Source organism: Chanos chanos, chromosome 6 (assembly GCF_902362185.1).
Source record: "Chanos chanos chromosome 6, fChaCha1.1, whole genome shotgun sequence".
Taxonomy (NCBI): domain Eukaryota; kingdom Metazoa; phylum Chordata; class Actinopteri; order Gonorynchiformes; family Chanidae; genus Chanos; species Chanos chanos.
In genome coordinates, this window is record NC_044500.1 from 44,059,401 (window position 1) to 44,080,860 (window position 21,460).

General features: G+C 42.0%; 2 protein-coding genes across 2 annotated transcripts; both read left to right on the plus strand.

The window, feature by feature from the left end:
• The first annotated feature begins 560 nt into the window (after positions 1-560).
• On the plus strand, positions 561-10,232 carry gxylt2 (glucoside xylosyltransferase 2). Its single transcript, XM_030777752.1, has 7 exons — positions 561-929; positions 5,594-5,789; positions 7,256-7,387; positions 7,522-7,773; positions 8,387-8,510; positions 9,295-9,467; positions 10,053-10,232. Exons 1-7 carry the CDS (start codon positions 655-657, stop codon positions 10,230-10,232), a joined length of 1,332 nt encoding a protein of 443 aa, XP_030633612.1. The 5' UTR covers positions 561-654.
• Positions 10,233-12,707: 2,475 nt separating this feature from the next.
• ppp4r2b (protein phosphatase 4, regulatory subunit 2b) lies at positions 12,708-20,256 on the plus strand. The gene is made up of 9 exons (XM_030777249.1): positions 12,708-12,822; positions 13,718-13,799; positions 14,151-14,321; positions 15,463-15,556; positions 16,460-16,497; positions 16,924-16,998; positions 17,207-17,347; positions 17,662-17,987; positions 18,263-20,256. The coding sequence occupies exons 1-9, from the start codon at positions 12,789-12,791 to the stop codon at positions 18,592-18,594; spliced, it is 1,293 nt and encodes a 430-aa protein (XP_030633109.1). The 5' UTR covers positions 12,708-12,788; the 3' UTR covers positions 18,595-20,256.
• Positions 20,257-21,460: the final 1,204 nt, after the last annotated feature.

Here is a 21,460-nt window from a genome sequence, read left to right on the forward strand (position 1 = left end):
ACCTTTACAGTGTTTGAGTGAGTTGGCTTCCTCGCAGTTAAAATAACAACACACATGGACTGTTTCCACATCAGAGGACGTCCATGATGATACCGTAAATCATGTAGTCAGGTGGCGAACGGTACTGTAGCCGTGCGTCCACTCACAGAAGACAAATTGAGACGCCTCTACTTCAGAGTCATGGGCTTTTTATGCTCAATAATCTTCCCTTGAGGCGAAAAAGCAGTTGCATTGTATCTTTAATATTTTGGTGAAGGCACAGTTGGAGATGCAATCTTTAAATGTTACTTGTCATACGCAAGCTACCCCGAATGTATTGACTCATCAGCTACTAATAACACAATACATTTTGACGGAAGAATCCAAAATAATTTGTTTAAATCTTATTGAGCGTTGTACAGACAACTGAAACGCAGCATTGACAGAACTGATGAGTAATTTGCACTGCTTCTTTAGTCATTACGGTAAAGAAGTAAAGTCCCGCCTCCTGAGAGTGATTTACGTGGATGATCTCGGCGCTTAGCTGAGCATCGTCTTCATCACAATACAAGTGGAGAAGTATGTTCAGACCGTCAAAATACCGTTTTAATTCCAATTCACAGCCATGACGGGACAATCTAATGTCTTTCCGAGTGAACGGAACACTTTTCCACAATGAGAATTCATTGCAGAATTGTTGTGATCGCAATATGTTTCGGAGTTTTTCTACTTTTGTACTTTTTGGGGGGGAATGCTGCAGACGAGCCGCCTTTGAGAGAAGTTGCCAAAGACAACGATTTCTCTTCGTCATCTGGACTTGGAAACGTTGTCTCGGTGAAAATAGCTAAACATTCTCAACAGGAGCCTCAGAAATCCCAGAAACAGTTCCGTCCGAACCGTAAAGAATTGAAAATTTCCAACAGAGGAAGCAATGTCAATGCAAAACTGAGGTGAGAGAAAAAAGAATACACATCACTGTTAATGAATTTTGATGCGTGGTTCCATTTTCAGAGAGTTTCAAGCATGTCAGACCTTAAGCAACTTTCCATATCTTCTCCAAGCACGTAGTTAAACTATTTGGCCGGCGATATTTCTATAGCTCTTACTTTGAGGTTAAGGTTTCGATGGACTGATTGTCCTTGTTGCTTTTCCCCCATTTCTCCGAGAAGTTGAACGTGGTCAGCCATTCCTATGCAATCAGTGCAGGACAGTATCCGTGAAATAGTACCAGAGCACCCATATTTATTCTCAAGGGCGTTTAGGATCGAACTGTTGTATCATGTGTAATTGAGAAACGACCTCCATGCCTTTAAATTATACAAGCAATCAATGCTTTTTTTTTACTCCGTTTGATGCTCACACTTGCGTTTCCCTATTGTATCTTAAATGCCTCGGTATTGCATCAATATGTCATGTCCAGTAATGATTACCTTTCTCCTTTGAGGCATGTAATTTTTCTGTCAATACAGTGAGTTTTAATGGATGCTACGATCGTGTAATCCTATCCAAGAAGCATCATTAGACAGTATATCATGAGTGCTTCTGTTCAAATATTTGTCATAATTGTGTAATTAAATGACTTTGGTAATAAATAGACAGTATCCTCCACGCGTGACATTAATATTCAGTAGGACTGAAAAAAATGAACTGGTGTGGCTATGACCCTTACAGCTTCTTAAGGTCTGAGCGCCGCGTATTTCTACGTGCTTAGAAAATTAAATGTGATAAAAGTTGCGTTTTCATTACAGGTTGATGTAAGGTCACCTTGAAAGCTATTAGTTGCTGTCTAAAGGTCTTGTGAGCTGAAATTAAAGAGGGCAAAATCAATGATTGGTTAATTGAGTGAACATATTCCCTCGTGACAACTCTTGATGCCTCTGTAAGGTTAATTTGTCTTGGGTTCATGAAAAAAAAGGAAAATTACCTTCAGTTCGCAACATTAATTAAAGTGAATTTTTCTAATATATTTTGCCAAGTAATTTATTTACCCGGTGAACGGTTTCCGTTATCTGGTTCAGAAGCTGAATCCAAACAGCGTAACAAAAATAACGCATAACAAAGAGAGGCATTTATGGCACGCTGTTGTTTTTGACTTTCAGTCTGACGTGGGACTTCCCTGTTGTCTCTTGCCACAAGTTATTAAGGGTTTCATGTCCTGTGGGGTGGCCACACCCTAGTGTGTGCTCTTTGCTGATAGCTATAGATTGGAAGAGACCAATGCTGCTACAGGAAAATGATGACTAAAACAGACCCTTGCTGACATACAGGATAAAGTACAGTGATTGGGGAAAACGCTCCATAGGATTCGTGAGTGTAGAGGGAAAGGCAAGGTGGGGGTCGGGTGACCACTTTGGCTTGTTTGTTTTTTATTTTGGCCATTATTTAAAAAAAAAAAAAAAAAACTGTTTCCTATCCAGCCGGGTTTAGACTCATCCTCTGTCCTGATCGCGACAGCGTCCGACAGGTTTCCTTCCACAAGCTTCCAAAACAGACAAACAAAGTCCCACATGAAGAATCACCTCACATCCTGTGAGCAAGAATACCCCAGCAGTTCTTGTTCCTGTTGCAGGAGGACTGGACACCAAGACTTTGTGCATGCAGATCACTACAACGTGTTTCTTTTTTCAAATATGATAAATATGCATACATCCAGAAAGCAGATAATCGATGAGGAAATAACTAGTTTGATCTGTCTGTGCAGAATCTTGGTTGTATTACGAGTCAAACATTTACAGAGAGTGGTATTCAGTGTGGGGACTGAAGCAGGGAGGATTCTCAGTCTGACGTGGATAACTCCTGTCAGCCCGTGGTACGTTTTAGTCAGCGACTGGACGTTATGCTCACACCTTCATCACAGTTCTTTGCTGCAATCTTGCAAGTGGCTGAGTGTTAAAATTCTTCTGAGTAAATGCCTAGAAGAAGTAGCTTATAGTCATTCATGCTTGCATTCCACAGCATTCTCACTTTTTGCAATCTGTGTAACTGGAATATGTTTGATATTTAAAAAAGGGAAGCGCCTTTCGCACATCTTAAACTGTCAGATAAAATGTGAAGACTGGTTTAATCCAGTTTAGAGAATAATTCTGATGTAGGTCTGAGGAGTTAGTGTTTTTTTCCATTGTGGGTCAGTTTTCAGAATTGTGTGTACCAAAATGTCATTAGAATAACAAAGCTGCTTTGAGGCAGCTACTCATATAAACACACACACACACACACACACACACACAGCAGAACTTGGAACAGTGATGACTTTCACTTTGTCAGTAAAGGAAAAAAACCCCACGTGGTAACGGAATAAGGACTGCAGTAAATGTGCAACACCTCGAAACATGTATCCGGCAAAACAGTGTCATTCTCTTTGATGGAACATTTGAAAGTCGTTCTTTGTTCTGTCATCTGGAATGGAGCTAAGCAGTGTGCCCAAAGGCTAATGTAGCGCAGCATTTCGGGGACATTATGTAAAGCTATAAACATTTCATCTGGGAAGACTTAGAGTTTTTCCTTTTTTCTTCTTCCTCTTCTTCTTCTTCTGCTTCTTCTTCTTCTTTTTTTTTTTTGGGTCCGTCTTCACAGTGCTTTTGAAATCTCCTCACTCACCAGAGCATCCCAATGAGCTTTGGGGAGAACTAAGCCTACTTCTGTGGGATGCATCAGGAGTAAAGCAAAAAAAAAAAAGAAGAAAAACACGTGTCTTTCCTTTTTTTTCAGCTATTCATTCCGAGAGCGAGAGAGAGTTAGAGAGAGAGAGAGAGAGAGAGAGGGAGAGAGCCAAGGCAGGCATGAAAAAGTATCCTGTAGCAGACAGGAGGTTGATCTTTAGCAGGGAAATCTGTGAAATGTTCTGCAGTAAGAGATGACATGCAGTGTTATGCATATTGCAATGGTATTATTTAAACCTGCGAGGCATGTTGCCTGTACCCGCATGGGAGGATTTGCATCTTTGATTTGATTCCTGCAGTTTGTAATGAAATCAAGCCCAGGGCAAGACTCACGTAGCTTAGTTAATTTGCCATCGGATGTTCTTGCATTAGGTGAGCGTCCATTTAAAATTAAAATCGTCTTTACTCTCCGGTTATGAATGTACTGACAAATTAATAAATTGTAAACCTCGCTTTTACGGTATTAAAAGCCGTAGTCGAAAGACTGAGTCAGCATGTTACCTGTTCAGCCTGCCCGTTTGGCCCGTAATTAATCCAAGCCTTCCTGTGCTGCCTGAGCTTTTTAGCAAACCGTTTCCAGATGTGTGAAGGGAACGCGGCCTGCAAATGCTTGACTGTGAGATCACCTCCTGCCTCTGAACATTCTGTGCCCCTTAGACTTAATGGGAAAGGACAGTATATTTTAGGAGTTCGCTGAAGTGTTTTACAAGGATAAGAAATATAATGCAGGTACCACTGGAGGAACGTGATACGCTATATGCCTATGAAGCGTGGCATCTTGCGTTGACCGGAGACCTCACTGAAATCTGTTTGCTTACTGCTTGAGATGAAAGTGAGATGTTTCTCCGTTGCTTTAGCTTCCTCCAGGCTGTTTGGTCGTTTCCTGTGCTTTACAGTAGTGTAAACAGTAGAGACAGCTAGAGTAGAGAGACTCTCAGGTCTCGCAGTGTTCTTCAGGCCTCGCTCTCAGCAGTCCTGGTGGAGTGTTGTGTGATTGCCTTTCGGCCGAGCAGAAAACACAGTGTCATGCATGAGGTCTACGTTCGTTCCATCCAATCAGAGGCTACTTGTTTCTTTTTCTTTTTCTTTTTTTTTTTCATCTTGCCGCTGCTCCATCTTATAAACAGGCTCCACGTTCGACTTTGAATGAAAGTGAGCATGTCGGTCTCTGTGAGAGAAGCTTTTGATGTTTTCTCTCTCTCTCTTTCTCTCTCTCTCTGTCTCTCTCTCTCTCTTTCTCTCTCTCTCTCTCTCTCTCTCTCTCTGAAAGGCTTCATATTCCTCTTGCAACGTGATTTGTTTCCTTTTATGAAAAACATTAATCCGCGGATAGGTGTCTTCAGCAGCAGTGACTGCACAATCCTTGCTTTGGGCAAGTGAATGTTTGCATTTTTTGTGATCCGCAGAAGCACGCCGGAGACCAAAGCAACGTTTTATGCGCACGCTCAAGAGCAAATATCTTAAGAGTTGTTTCTGCGGCATGCTGTGCGCCGCGTACTTTATTTCCCTGCGTGGATTGATTAGAATTCAGACGTAGTTTCTCCAGCCTCAGCCCCTGCTGGTTCTTCTCCTTGCATATCTACATCTGATACGGCTCCGGGCATCTGTGCGCTAAACCCGGCAGGTATAGATGTGCAAGGCATGATGGGGGACGGGAAGCGCTGCAGGTCGTACGATGTTCTCTGCCCTCCTTTAGCCCTGAGCGTTGACATTAGTCTTTGGCTAGGAGGGACAGTGCGATCCTTAGCGCATGTATGGAACGTGTGTGGGGTGCATTAGCTCTGTCTCCCCGACTCTGCTCGCCAGGCGCGTTCGCCATTGTCTTGGCGCACGTGTGTGTGTCTGCTCGTCGGCGTGAAACGGCACGTCTGGTGCTGCAGGTTGATGGGACGGCGACTGCATGTGAACCTTTTTTTTTTTTTTTTTTCTTTTTGCTTTCTCTCTCGATTTTGCAGACAGAGGAATGAGGTGGGGCGAACCCGGTCAAAGGTCACGAAAGCGGAGGACGTCATGCATCTTGCGGTGGTGGCCTGTGGGAATCGCCTGGAGGAGACGCTTAACATGGTGAAGTCGGCCCTCCTCTTCAGCGTGAAGAAGATAAAATTTCACATCTTTGCTGAGCATGACCTGTCTTCACAGTTCAAGAAAGGGGTGAGCGCTTTGAAGATTCACATTGTTCGCTCGCTCGCTCCCTCTCTCTCTCTCTCTCCCTCTCTCTCTCTCTCTCTCTCTCCACTCACCTTCCATCTTTCCATCCAACCTGAACAGAACATATTGTAAGCATTCTGTCATCATATTTCCAGAAATGATGTTGTCAAAATCAGAGTGTAGGTGTCCACCCACCCAGCCCCCCCACCCCCCCCCCCCCCCCCACCCCCCCTCCACACACACACACACACACACACACACACACACACACACACACACACTCTCTTTTAAGATTAAATTGGATCATTTCACAGTTGGAAGAGAAACATTCAGTATCTGTGGTGGGCTCAGGGGACGTTACAGTTCAGAGCTGAGCAGAAACAGGATGGCACAAAAAAAGAAAAAAAAAGCTTCATTATGAGTCAGCATGAGCTGCTCACTTCTCTGCCTGCGTCCTCCCAGCATCCCCCAGACCAATGGTTTTTTTTTTTGTTTGTTTGTTTTTTATATATCTTCAGATCAGGGCCATAGATTTCCCTAGACTCTGCTTCATTGCAATTACTAAGTGACACTTTCAAGTTAGCCAAAGACTCTTGGCAGAAAATTTTGGAGCTTTCTTTTCCTCAGGGGCTTTTCACCATTTTTTTTTTTTTCTACAAATGTTGTTGTTTACCACCAATCAGCATGTCTCTCTGGAAGAACTGTGGGTTGTTTGATGTCTGTAGTTAGCAAGTACCTGCAAGTACCTGTTTGTCAGGGCCACAAACAGTGGGTAAAAGTGGTGAAAATTGGTTTCGCTTTTTTGTTAACGGTCACTGTGGCTTTCAGTGTGGTAACACTCAGGCTGTATTGGTTACCCTTTGTTCTTCGTGTCAGGCTTGCATCTCTGCCACAGAGGTGTCAGAATTAACACAAGAGGAGAAAAAGTTAGCCTTAATCCTGCGGCTTCGATCTCTCTACCTTTTCAGGAAGAACATAGTTTCTCATTTTGCGATCTTTCCCTCAGAGCTAAGCTCTTTTAACAATGGTTCTAGTAACAGATGAGCTCACCAAAGAAGAGGAAAAAAGTATCTGGCTTCTCTTCAGTGGATAATTTTCTGGTCTAAACCTCGAAAACAGCCACATCTTCTTGCCCTTTGGCCTTTAAACAGCCACCTACAGAGTGACAGAATGCTAGTAACAGGGTTTTTCGGGAGGTGTCACAGACCACATACTGTCTCTATCTAGCTGTGGAGAAATGCCTTAGGAGTGAGCTGATAGCATTTGCCTGCTTCGTAGAATCGAGATTATTCATTTGAATAGTGAGTGTGTGTAGTCACATTTCCTGTTTGTGACTTTGAATCACCATTTCTTTCCTGAACAGGCCGAGTCTCCAACACTAGCGTATGATGAAATTTATGATCAGTAATGACCTAAAGTTCTTTCTCTTTCTTTCTTTCTTTCTTTCGTTTTTTCACTTTATCTTACAGTTGAGCAATTGGCCCCATCCCTTTTCCTCCAAGTTCGAATACACAATTTACCCAATCACGTTCTCTGTGGGGAATGCAGAGGAGTGGAAGAAACTCTTTAAGCCATGTGCTGCCCAGAGACTCTTTCTCCCAGTAAGACTTTACACTTTTTTTCCCCCCCATTTGGTATCTGTGGCAACAGCTTGTTGTTTTTCACGGCGCATTGTCTGTGTTGACCTCATCAGTTGGCTGGCCTTAACCGATATGAATTCTGTTTGTGACGGTAGGTGATTCTGAAGGACGTGGACTCCCTGCTGTACGTAGATACAGATGTGATTTTTCTTCGTCCGATGGACGACATCTGGAAGTTTCTCAAAGCCTTCAACAGCACCCAGTTGGCCGCCATGGCGCCCGAACACGAGATTCCGAAAATTGGCTGGTACAGCCGTTTTGCGCGTCACCCCTTCTACGGTGTCACAGGGGTCAACTCTGGGGTCATGTTGATGAACCTGACTCGGATCCGTAAAACTCTGTTTAAGGTGAAGAATGCATCCCAGCCTTTCCCTGTTCCTCTCTCTCCAGGGATGGGCGAATCTGAGTATGTAGAGTAGTTGTACAGTAGATATTCACCTCGTGCAGCCAATAATGAACAAACTGTGAGAATTTGATTGTTAAATTACTAGAGAGGTCTTTTAGATAGAGGTTTTTAGACAGAGGTCTTTTTAAAAGTTTCTCCACCCCCAGACAATCACATTCTGCTTGTCTTTGTTTTCTTTAGATATCAATCTGTGTAGAGTCTGTTCTTTCCTATCTTGCCTGGACCAACGAGTAGACGGACACGTTAGCCCTGGCTTGTCTTTGGGCTTTCTCTTTATGTCTAAACTCTTTCAAGCTTGTTGCACGCAGAGCAGTACAGATCACTGGGCTCTGAGGGTGGAAAAAGTGGCAAGCGGTCTGAAGTTTTAAATGAACATATTTCTGAAATCCAGTGAGAGCAGCTATTTTAATAGGGGCCATGCTTTCCAACGAGCTCGAAAATGAAAAAAAAAAAGACAGCCAGTTGGAAAAGACAGTCATTTCTACATCTGCACACGACTCTGAACCGAAGCCGTCCAATTTTACATTTTCACATGCTTTTTGTTGACCTAACAGAACAGTATGATAGCAGCTGGCCTATCCTGGGAAGACCTACTTCACCCTCTTTATCAGAAGTATAAAAACCACATCACATGGGGAGACCAGGACCTTCTCAACATCATCTTTCACTACAACCCAGGTAGAAAGATCTGATTGTTCATGAAAGCTCTCAAAAAAAGTAATAAAGTACCATTTCTCTAGCATAAAGACTGAAGAAGCCATTAGCAAGAGTCACCTTTGATTTAGTTCATAGTGGACCTGCATTACTACTGGACAACAATAATGGACAAATCTCTTTTTAAATGAGATGGGGTTTTTTTTCGTCATGCACTGGAGATGATTGATCTTTCTCCAAAATAAAATGTTCCTCAAACTGTTAAGGGCATACTTTTTTTTTTTTGTTTTTTTTTAAAGGAAGCTTCGTGGAGCAACCAAAATAAAAGTGTCTCTTTCCATTTCAGTTCTTGTCAGAGAAATCAATGAGGTTGCTAGCGTATAAACAAGGGGGGCACATTCTTCTTCTATTTTCTCTCTTTGATTAGATGTCCCAGAAGTAGATTTCTCTGTGGGTCTGAGTGCAGTAGTAATGCATTCTCCTGTCTGTGTTGGTAAACATTTTTTTCACCTGCAGTACTAGTGACAGACTCAGCTGCAGGTATAAAGCTTTAAGCAACAAGGGAACTATGCACATACTAGTGTTTATCTGAAAGCCATTATAGGATATAGTGTGGAAACAAGAATATCCTCAAGTGCCAACAGAGACCCACTAAACACATGTATACATGGACACATTCATAAATTAGTAATAATAAAAAAAACCATAGCAAATGAGCTGTTCTGGTCCAGGGATCGCTCTTTGTCTGTATTTCTGTTTCTTGCCGTTGGCTACCCAGCTCATGGTATGTTGTTGTCCATGTCTCCAGAATGTCTCTACATTTTTCCATGCCAGTGGAACTACAGACCGGATCACTGTATGTATGGTAGCAACTGCAAGGGGGCAGAAGAGGAGGGTGTGTCCATTCTCCATGGAAACCGTGGAGTTTACCATGACGACAAGCAGCCAGCTTTCAAAGTCGTGTATGATGCCATACGAGAGGTAAGTTAACAGACAGAAGGATCTGTAGTTAATGCGAATAATGACATCCATCTATAAGCTCTTCTTAATTGATCTTAGTGAAATCCAATGAAGCATTTCAGCTCTCCCAGAGGAACAGAGAGAAACTCAGCAAATGTGCTCTCCTGGTTTTTATGTCGCTAGACTTTCTTTATTGGTCTTCCGTACAAAGGAAATAAGGTTGATGGAGGGAGTGTGTTTGTGAAACGAGTAGCCGTATTGTGTGTTTTTATTAGATATCCCCCACCACACACACACACACACACACAAAAGCATGCACACGCAGGCACGCACGCACACACACTCCTTCTCCTTCAAGGCTTATAGCAGGAAAGCATCTTTCAACAGGAAGTCTTTTGTCTTGTATTATTAGAGCCCCATTCTGCTGCTCACATACTGATAAGACACAAAACACATTTGCCAAATGACACAGTATCCCGTTCATAATGATCACTGTACGAGAATTTCATTAAAGTGGTTAATATTACCAATGCAAAAAAAAAAAAAAAAAAAGATGTCTTACATAAACGCACTTCTTTTTTTTTCCCCCTTGTTTTGTTCTTCTAGTACCCTTTGGAAGAAAACATGTTCCAGCAACTGTTTTATCCTCTTCAGACCAAATTCCTTGACACGGTGAACACTCTGTGTGGCAGAATACCACAGGTGTTTCTCAAACAGGTGGAAAAGACCATGAAGTCTATATATGAAAGCAAAATTGTACGCCACATTCGACCCCCACCTAAGTAACCTGCGCAACGCTAAATCTTCTCGGAGTGTTTGCTCCAAAAAAAAAAAAAAAAAAGAGTCGATTCTCTTCGTAAGGCAAAACTTACAGTTTTCTTTTTTCTTTTGTTTTTTTTTTTCTTTTTTTTCTTAATGGAAGATGTGCAATGTTAGGAGCTAGCGTCGAGAAAGCCTCCAGAGCTTCCTTGTGTTAAAACTTGATGATCCAAAAACTGATGGGAATGCGTTTGGCACACATAGTGCTCGCTAAGGAATGCCAGCTTAAGTGTGAATGGCCAATTGTTTGGTCTCCAAAAAAAAAAACAAAAAAAAAAACCCGAAAGAACTCCACAATGCTCTTGGATTGCACAATGGATTTATAACAATAAGACATTCCGCAGTGGGAGCCTGAGGTGACTTTAGACACGGGAGGAATGCCGCTCCAAGTTATATGATGGATGGCCAGATACATGGTGAGACATCTGTGTCATTTAGTTATATCTCCACTATTATACAAGATTTATGAATAAAGTATAAGATTTTATGAGGAATTAAGAACCATACTTGGTCAATGTTACAGTTAAAGTAGTTACAGAAGCTTCCGTTAGCATACACTCACACAAAGACTACTAGAAGTAGTATTTAAATCACAGCACATACCCTCTGGACAAGATGAGTTATAGTGGCAAATGCAACTGAACAGAATGTTAATCCTGAGGGTTTTTTTTAATGTACTTTATACGTTTAACATTTCAGTTCATCATACCAGTCCTTCAGTATTTCTAGAAGCTTCTGCAAGAAGTTAACCATAGGCTCCATATGTAAGCCTTAAGCGATGTGTCTGATGTTTTTATATGTCATATAATGTTTATAATGACCTGTTACACATATGAATTCATTGAGTCTAATGTTTGCATAAACTACGACAGTAGAACATGGTCGTGTTTTTTTATGAGGTAATGTGAACCTTTTTAAGTTTTATAATTTGTTTGTTTGTGTACGTGTATATGTGTCACTGTGGGTGTGTGGGTGTGTGGGTGTGTGGGTGTGTGTGTGTGTGTGTGTGTGTAAGAGAGGAGGTCCAGATCTTTTTAAACATTTGCCAAAATACCAGACATCCTTACAGTGTTAACAGTACACAAATTTTCATTTGAATGTTATGCATCCAGAACTGACAGAAACCGTAAGGTCATACTTTTTATTCTCCTTGTTACTACAATGGGAATGATTACATACTGGAGATTGTCAAACACCACTTTGTTTTACTTGAGGACTACCACTCTGTGATCTCTTAAAGTTGAAAGGGGCCGCTGAGGGTTTTTCCAGAGTATTATCATTTCTATATATACAGTGATCTTGGTAACCAAAATAACGATGGAGGCCCGAAATGATCACCAAATAAATCCCGCTAAATATCTTCCTGTTGTCATATAATCTGTTGGAATTTTTTATATACATTAAAAAAATATTGAATTCATCAAACATATGTTATAAAGTGGCCTTTCTTTCTTTGGAAACATGAAGCTTGAGGGAAGCTATTTCGAAGTATAATTTGTTGTAAATAAGAACACTCGGATCATCATGATCGTGGCGTTTGCCTATGCCATTAACAGACTTTTTTTTTTTTTTTTTTGTATAAACTGGACACTTAGAATGTTCCATCTGTGAAGAAATGAACCAGTTGCGCTTGCCCTCGTTGGGGAGAGATTGTGTATTTCTGCGTGATGAATGTGTTTCATCTCATTGTGTTTTTTTTTTTTTTTATAGAAAAGTGTTGTTGCATGTGTACATTTTTAATAAATGAGCATAAAATGTGAACTATCTGTGTCATTCTTTTTCCCTTCACTAACATTCAGTTAAAATGTGTGATGAAAAATGTTTCACAGCAGTGGACAGGTATGACAAATAATGTAGGTGTTCTGATCTTGTAGCAATATGTATTTTTTTTAAATACCTAGACTGTATATAGCTCCACTACCAGGTAATTCATCTCTACGGAAAAAAGTCATTTATCATTGCATTAAAAATACGTGCACAACTATCTGAAAAAGGGAAAAAAAAGCATTTGATTTGTTTTTTTCCCATCCTCGGTCACTGAGTTCATGCGCAGATCATATCATATTACATAACTGTTGTGACGGTTCTGAAAAGTGTTAACCCTTGAACGCTCGTACAAGCGAAATATAATGAGAAATATGTAGTTAATTAGAAGATATTTCGTGGGGAGAACAAGACTGATACAATTTTTAATTAATCACCACAACCATGATAATAACAACAATGAAAGAAAAATGTGGTTTCACCAAGAAGTCATTTTACTTCAAAGGGTTAAAGATCAGCTACTATACTAGCAGTTCACCATTCTGTAAAGGCAGTCGATTCAACCTCTGGGAAACACAAGTAATTAATGTTGCGTAACCCTAACTGTGTTCCGAACGCAGATGAACAGGCAGTGACATCACGCACGCCATATTGAAATATTTTTCCTTTTCCTCTTTTTTCCCCTGTCTCTCTCTTATCTGAAGAGCAGACATCACTATCCCGTTTCTTGTCGGATTCAGAAGATAAAACACCGCCACCATGGAGATCGACACTCTTCTCGAAGCCTTGAAAGGTTGTTTACTTAATCTTGCCATTGAATTTTAAAGCAAAATCTCTCTCATGTGTGGTCTTTGGACAGAGAGCTGGTTGCTGGATGTGGCTAACTAGCAAGGAAGCTAATATTGCTTAGCATAGCCATTTCGTTTGCCTGTTTAGCATACCATCGTTAACAACTAGTTTACCGATAACATTGTAATCCTGCAATTTACAGTATAGCCGGTTCGTTGGCGTTTTCGTTGGCGTTTTGGCTGTGTTTGACACTCTTTCGGTATTTGAAGCCAGAATCCTTCTGTAATGTAAACTATTCCAAACAACTTAATAGCTATAGCAAGTTAGCACGGCAAATTTATGCTTGTATAAAATATGTTTTGCCAATTTACAGCCGGGTAGCTAACTAACCTGTACACTTGTAGCTAACGCCGCTCTGTCTCTACGTTTTTTACTTTTATTCTGTAAAGATATATCAAGCTAACGGGTGGTTAGCTAGCCTTAGCCGGTTGCTTGTCAGTATATTGTAAGCAAAGTAACCAGCCATGCAAATTGCCGACCTCATAACAGTTTACTGTGCTTTCCTGACAAGAAGTTACAGTACGGACAGCAAGTTTCCAAAGTGGTCGCAGTGTCAAAATATGCTATGCCGCTGCAGTTAATAGATTTAAGATAGCAGGCGAAAAGCACTGATGAGCAGTTAAGTTATTCTTTTCAGTAGTTGCTGTCTGGTTGATATACGTAAAGGAAGTGACTACAGCTCTCCTTGTACTGAAAACGGCTAAATAAACCACTAGTAGTTTCTTGTTCATTGCTTACGTACCACAAGGGCAAGTATAAATCAGTAGTATGTTCAGTGGAGTACATAGATTTTAGCTGTTTGGAAAATTTTAAAAGTTGGTTTGTCGTTGTCACTACAGATTTTGAAAAGAAGCAGAAGAAAGAAGTCTGTCCAGTGTTGGACCAATTTCTTTGTCATGTTGCGAAGACTGGCGAAACTATGTAAGTATAACGGTCCAGTGAGCCGTGTTTCTTCATAACTGCCCAACTACTAGCGCGCTTATGTGACGCCAAAAGTGATTAGGGACTATTCGTGGAGGTCTGAATTTAGCTTGCGCTAACCTTTCTCTGGCATGTGCTTACCTTTTCCGTGTTGTGCTAACTGTCACGGTTAGTTCGTTTTAAAAAAAATGTGCAACAGCCTTCAACAAATCAAGACATTCTTCTGTAGTCATGTGAGTGTGCTTAATAGAATCTTCCTTGAGTTCAGAACGATCTTTTGTTCTCAGTTACAACCAGAGAACTGAGCTCTCTCTCTCTCTGTCTCCATTTCCCTCTCCCTCTCCCTCAAAGGGTCCCATGGTCCCAGTTTAGGAGCTACTTTCTGTTTAAACTGGAGAAAGTCATGGATGACTTTCGGGCTTCTGCACCAGAACAGCGCGGCCCGGCCAATCCCAACGTGGAATCCATCCCATTCAAAGAAATGAAGGAGAGGATATTGAAGATTGTGAATGGATATAATGGGTAAGAATCACTCTAAAAGACCCTTCTCACATGCAGTTTGGCAGTGTCATAGGAGTTCTCTCAGTATTTTTTTTTTTATATATATATATACAGAACGGAATGACTTATCCGTGACAAGGTCGTAAAACCATGACTTACGTGTCCATGCCAGCGGCATAAACATTGTCTGAGGAGGAACGGTGTCCGTTCCCACTGCCATGGGTCTGCTGCAGCTGTCCCTGAAAGCTCAGTTGTGCTGTTGTTCCATGACTCAAATGAGACATCAAACACCACAACTGAGTGAGAGCTGTAAAGTGTATTCCCAGCGTAGCCTAGCAATTGATAAATGCTTGGCTCCGTTTAGTGTGAGAACACGTTGAAGATGGACTCTGGGATGTGGAACCCAAGACAGTGAACACATCTTGGTCAGCTGTAGAGTGACAGTACACTTAGAATTAGTTGTCATTATAGATCTAGCCATCTGGAGTGTTCCACCTCCTCTCCTATGGTGGCGCACACTGTGGAGCATGGATCCGGTGTGGCCTTGATTCACCTCACGTGAGTGCCACTCAGAGGCTTGTCAGGTTCATAATTGGCTAAATAATCTTTGTTATAAGTAAGGTTGGAACAGAAGCTTGCAAAACAGCAGTGCCTGCCTGAACGAGGGAGACCTAACTCTCATCTACCATTAAACTATATATTTATCAGTATGTGAGGCATGTGAAACATTTGACATATTTGCAGTGTCCTGTATGACGACCGAGTTCGGCTGTCCTCGAATGACTTATTGATTGAGCCTGCTCTTGCGAGCGTTTGTATAAATATATAACTGCAGGAATGCCCTTCCCTGACCAAGGCCACCGTGCTGTTGACAGTCAGAGCGATACTCATTGGAGCTGTAAGAGTTAAGTGTCTTGTGGAGCTAGTGGGTTTTGCCCCAGGACAATAGCGCCATCTATTGAAGGTCATATGGTGTATACCTGGATTTACAGAGATGGAAGATTTTTGTCTGACGTTCTAATAGGCAGAAACATTTTGTGACGTCATCTTTGAGTGGATAATAAAGTTTGTTAAATTAAACTATTTCACTTTTTTTTTTTCCATATAAAGAAAAAAAAATGCTTTTTTTTTTGTTTGTTTGTTTTCTTTCGCTCTCTCCCAGAATCCCTTTCACCATCCAGCGCTTGTGCGAGCTTCTCACAGAGCCAAAGAGAAATTACACCGGAACGGAGAAATTTCTCAGAGGGGTGGAGAAGGTGACTCTCAGCCTCATACAGCTAAACCTGTTGGAAGAGTAAAAAAACATGGACGCTCTGTAACAAACATGTCATGTTAATGAGCATAAATGTTCCCTTCTGATTGTGCAAGATCTGACGGTCTGATATCCAGGTAACGTTCAAAATAAAGGAAACACCAACATAAAGCATCTCAGTAGGGTGTTGGGCGAAGAGTTTTCCTTGGACCCCTGCCTGTGTACTTGGCACTGTTGTACATGCCTGCGTTTTAAGGTGTGATAACAAACTGGAGCTCTGCAACCCAACGATAATGTTCCTCTCCACAGTTCTCAACGGTCTCCGTTCAGCCCGCCTGCGCGCACAGCCCAGATGAATATTCGCAGTCAGCTGGTTCACAGCTACTTATCTCCTTTTCTTTTGAATCTAAAAACCAAAGCATAGACATGACAGAGGAGGAGTTTGTGCTTTTGACAACATCTGACCCTGGATGTCTGTTGTTTTCCCCCCCCTAAGACTTTCCCACTTTACTCACTGAAACATAAGTTAGTTTTGTTGTCTTTGTCACATGCCAAATGTACCCCCCTAAAAAAAAAAAAAAATCACCTTTCTTTTGCAGTCACTGAGATCTTCTCCTTTAGCCGTTGTGGCTGATATAGCGGTAGACCAGGCCTTACAACGTTTTTATACTTCACTGTAATCCTCACAGCTTTGGAAGCATCTGCTTTCAGTATACATTCCATTCCATCCTTCAAATACTGAAGTGTTTCCTTTCTTTTGGCATTTACCTGTGTTTGCCAAGGTCAGGTGGCTTAAACGGTTTAAAATGAAACAAGGAGATCTAGGCTCTAGTCATATCTGTGCTGTGTATAAAATGATGTTTGTTTATTTGTTTGTTTGTTTTCTTTTTTTTTTCTTTCTCTGCAGAATGTGATGGTGGTCAGCTGTGTGTACCCTACCTCTGAGTAAGTATCTTATCCCACATTGAACGAACACCACTGTTAAATGTGCATGACTGTCTGTATTAATCTCTCATTTATCGAACGACACTGTTGAACGGGCATTACTGTCTATATTAATCTCTGTCCATCATCATTATCCTGTACCAGGGCCAAACTGATGAAATAGCTGCTCTCGTCCAACACAATGCCGTGAGCTTTAGGTCTGTTTGAAAAGCTATTGTTTCTGCCGTGCCGTTCGATGTTCAGAAGAAAAGCACATCATATTTTTATACTCAGAGGACCTAGGGAATATTACAGAGCTCACACTGCTGGTTATTGTTCCAAAAGGGTTTTGTTCCAGGAGGGACACTGTAAGGGTTTTATCAATTTCCCTGCAGATTCTTCTCACAAAGTCCATTCGTCTGTCTCGCTCTCTCTCTCTCTCCACAGGAAAAACGGTTGCAGTGGTGTGAACAGGATGAATGGTGTAATGTTGCCTGGAAATACATCAGTCTTCACAGAGAGGTGAAGATGTTTCAGATGTTTCACTTTGACCCTATCTTTAATCACCGTATCTTAACATGGATAAGTCTGTGTTTAAAGCCAGGGGTTCCTCACTGCGGGGGGGATGAAAGGCAGGGCTTTGTTCATGTTTTGAATTCATAATATACGCGCTGATACTGCCCTCTGTCAGACATACATGATGAGACGCACTCCTGTTTCTTCTCACAAGGAAAGTGAATGGTCCTGGAACTCCTAGACCTCTGAACAGACCAAAGACCTCAATGTCCAGCTCGCTAGCCACAAACGGTCTCCCTGACAGCACAGAGAACAAAGACCCAAACACAGCAGCGGGACACAGCAAACCTCTCAGGTAATCTCCTCTCACCACTCAGAACTTAACCAACACTCCCATTTGTGTTTTATATGAACCGTGAGCTTACTCAGTTAGGGTTTTTTGTTCTCACCTCCTTTTCTGTCATGAGTAGTGCAGTGAACACGCGCTGGATTGGCTGAAAGAGCTGTCATTTTTTAGTCTTGTCTTCACATTGGTTAATCTCAGAGAGCATGAAGTACAAGACAGAAAATGAGAAAGTCTACTGAAAATATGTGTGTGTGTGTGTGCGCGCGTGCGTGTGCACGTGCGCTCTTACGATTGTGTGTGTGTGTGTGTGTTTTTGTTTGTAGTGGTGTGTCGCTATCGGGTGCGGCGAGTCCGTCGAGCGGTTCGGTGAAAAACAAACATCAAGATGAAGAGGAGAGTATGGAGTCGGAGGAGCATGAAGTGAAGAGACTCAAATTTAATAAAGAGGGAGATGAGGAAGAGGAGGACGATGAAGAGGAGGACGATGACCAGGGAGCGGAGGCACACAGACCGGCACAGGCCGAGAGTTCGTCGGACGCGCCCAAGGAAGTGGAGTCACCGTCATCCATGGGTCAGAATAAGGAGGAAGGCCATGAGGAAGAGGAAGATGGTGAACCGGCCAGCACAGGCGCTGTCTGTGAAGATCAAGGTACTGCCTCTTGGTTTTTCCTTTTACATGCTGAAGCTAGAACAATGTCGGAGTGCATTTTATATGTCTGCTATTGAACATTTCTGTTGTAGCAACACAATGATCTGTGAACTACAGATATGTCAGTAAATCTTACTTGTAATTTCTCAGCACTCAACTGTTTTAAGTTGCCATACAATATCTATAAAACCAGGGTTTTGTACTTGTATTTGTTAAATGCATGGAGCCTTTACACTAGCTGTTTACTAGTTTTTTTTCTATATACCTTCCCTCAGAACCCTCCAGCACTCAGTCAGAATCCCCATCGGCGGACGGTCGAGAAGAGAGGGCAGAAAGGGAGGTCCCCTGTGCTTCTGACCCCTCTGAGGACGCCAGTGACATGGACCAGTCAGAGCAGAGGGCGCCATCTGGAGTGCCCACCAGTCCAGAGCTAAGGGATGGTGAGGAGAACAGTGACCAGGTCAGCAGTAGCAGTGAAGAAAGTACAGCTAGCGATGAAGCAGCCCCAGCCCCTTCCGGCAGTAGCGCGGAGGCTCCCACAGAGGGTGCTGTAGAGCAGAGCTCTCAGGACTCTGAAAACACAGAAGAGCCCATGGAACAAGACTGAACAGTGAACACAGCACAGCCCAACAGCAGACTCCTATCCAGACATCTGTGTCCTCATGTCCTGCCAGAGAGGAACACGCACACACACACACACTCACACACGCGCACACACACACACACACACACACACACAGGGCCTTAGAACAGGCTCTCCAAATAACACCATCCACCACCTTTGCGCCTTGGTCGAGTCACTCTCCACCCCACCCGACCCCTTTAATGGCCAGCTGGCAGTGGTGTGTTTTCCTATTTCGAATTGGAGGTTTTTAAACTGGAAGGTTAGTTTTTTTTGTTTTTGTTTTTTTTTTTTACTCTTGGTTTTTCTGAGTTCCCATTGGTGTTGGTCTCAAATTCTTCGTTCTTTTGGCCTTTCTCACGTTTCTTTGGCCGTTTCGATGGTGTTCTCGGAGGGAACGGATGGTGTTTCTACGTCTTGTTCCTTTGAGATGTTTTCAGTTTTCAAAAGCTAGTCTAAAGAGTGCACAGAGATGCTGGGATTGGCAGAAGAGCCACCCAGTGGTTGACAGAGCACACCAACTTGGTGCACATCCATTTAATGGAAAATATTGACATTGTGATGTCATAGAGGTCTTCCTCAGAATGACTCTTCATCTGCGTCTAAGTCTGTGAAGCTGAGTGTGTTCCATCAGTCACTGGGTGGCCTTCAGAAGTTCCCATGAACCACATCTCGTCTTGTAGTCCAGACTGGAAGCATCCCCCCTAGTTCATTCTAAAACTGGCATGGTGGAAACACTGAGGTTCACTTCAGTTTTAGTTCAAAGGGCTTTTGGATTTGACCTCTGTCTGCAGTTTTGTGAGGTTTTTCTTTCTTTCTTTCTTTCTTCTTCTTCTTCTTCTTCCTCTTCTTTTTTTTTCGGGGTTTCTCAAACACATAGCTTAGAGCTTAGAGCAGCGAAGCCAGCGTTCACTCTGCTAATGCTGTCAGTCCAAAGACCGTATCGTCGATCGGAAAAAGTTCCCACAGGCACAGAAAAGCCATAGGTACCAGCTCAGTATCAGTCTCCCTCTGAAGTGGCAGTTTGACTGGTCAGGACAAAGAGAGGGGGGGGGGTGGGGGGTGGGGGGTTTGGAAATGTCCTTTTTCGGTCATGATGTGTGAATCTTTTTTTTTTTTCCTTTCTTTTCTTTTGGACCATCTTGAGCAACGTTATAAACACCCCCCCCCCCCAACCCATCCACCCACCCACCTTTATTCCTCCTCTCTTCTGGTCTCTCGTTCTTTTCTTCGTATGTGTCAGACATCACTACTATTAAACACTGTTGACTGCTTTGAAGGAGGTTTTTTTTCTTTTTTTTTTTTTGGTTTTAAAATATAAGGTACCTTTTACTTGATGGAAGAGTCAAATATGAAAAAGATCATTTCGAGTTCACTGATTCACCAATAATTTATATGAGCATTTCAACGTAACCTATTTTTGAAAACTTTTTTTTTTGGTTGGCAGCCAGTGATTGATTATTGATAACTTGGACATCACAGCTGACCCGGTGCAGACGGAAGCCTGACAGCGGAGACAAATACCAAGTTATTTCACTGACGTCTGGGTTGATTTCTGGCTGCTAACTCTGCAAACTGTTTCTGCAGCTGTACTTTTTTGATATTTAGAATTTTTAAATTTCTGTAGAGGTTTTTTGTTTGTTTGTTTTCTTTTGTTTTTGTTTTTTCTTCTTTTTTTTTTTGTAGGTCATAATGTGTTCACTACCTTTTTGTGAATCCATATCTAATTGTACAAAATATCTGTGTATATGTACTGAATGCTTGTGCTTTCAATACTGTATCCAGATGAAGCAATAAATGTTCTGGTTTTAAGTGTGAGTGTATGTAATCATAATAATTGTATGTTATTACACAGGTGTCCTGAAACATTTGAAATGTTTTCCAAGTGTTTGCTCACATTTTCAGGGTTTTTTTCCCCCCTTGTCCTCATTTTGGTTATGTAATGCAGAGGAGATTATGATTGTCACAAATGTTCTGTTGTTCACACAACCCCGTGCAAAACCTTTTAATTCATTGGGTGCTGGGACTCAAATCCTCATCTTTGGTGTAATGCTTGGATATCATTGGCTCTTCGCATCTGGGCTGAGTCGTGGACCTTTACCAGAAGTTTCTAGAAACTCAACGCAGGAAAATCACTTGTACCTGCACAGGCTGTTTGCTGGAGCTTTAGATCCATATGTTTTGATGTGTTATGTTTTGAAAGAGAAAAAACATGATTCAGCAGTTCCCATGTTGCTCTTATCAAAGCAGAGGGAAAGACCCCCCCCCCCCCCCCCCCCCCCGCAAAGTACAGTTATTGTAATAGAGTTTATAAAAAACAAAAGTGTGATGGACAGTAATGTTTGAACTGGTAGTGGTTTGATTGAAGTTAGGCTTCTCTTGTGTGTTCAAGAAGGCAAAGAAGGAAGATTGTGTAATAGTTCTCTCACACTTGAACCGCTCTTCAGGCAGACAGCTATTGTACTGACATTTGTTGCTTTGCCTCTGTATATATATATATATATATATATATATATATATATATATATGTATATGTATATATGTAGAGAGAGAGAGAGAGGTGGGGGGGGGTACATCATTACTATTTTCTTGCTGCGAACATCATCTGACAAAGAAGCAGATAAATTCTGACCTATTTTATACCACTCGCGCTTCATTTGTCAGGGTGGTGAAGGTTTCAGGCACGTCCTTGATTAAACATGAGCCAACGTGACAGCCCTTGTGCTCTTCTAACATTCAACTCTCAAACAAAATGAGCTTAACAAACTGATACAGTCGGGCTCTGCTGCTTCAATCTGCTCTGCCTTTTTTTTTCCTCCAAACTGACGTTATCTGCCACGATCCTTCCCTC

What these genes read in the sequence shown, in the direction of transcription:
- gxylt2 (XM_030777752.1), top strand. Translation starts at nt 655, where the DNA reads ATGAGAATTCATTGCAGAATTGTTGTGATCGCAATATGTTTCGGAGTT. An exon ending in AATGTCAATGCAAAACTGAG is followed by an intron (nt 930 to 5,593) that starts GTGAGAGAAAAA and finishes TCGATTTTGCAG; the next exon opens with ACAGAGGAATGAGGTGGGGC. An exon ending in TGTATGATGCCATACGAGAG is followed by an intron (nt 9,468 to 10,052) that starts GTAAGTTAACAG and finishes TTGTTCTTCTAG; the next exon opens with TACCCTTTGGAAGAAAACAT.
- ppp4r2b (XM_030777249.1), top strand. Translation starts at nt 12,789, where the DNA reads ATGGAGATCGACACTCTTCTCGAAGCCTTGAAAG. An exon ending in ATTGTGAATGGATATAATGG is followed by an intron (nt 14,322 to 15,462) that starts GTAAGAATCACT and finishes GCTCTCTCCCAG; the next exon opens with AATCCCTTTCACCATCCAGC. An exon ending in CGCTGTCTGTGAAGATCAAG is followed by an intron (nt 17,988 to 18,262) that starts GTACTGCCTCTT and finishes ACCTTCCCTCAG; the next exon opens with AACCCTCCAGCACTCAGTCA.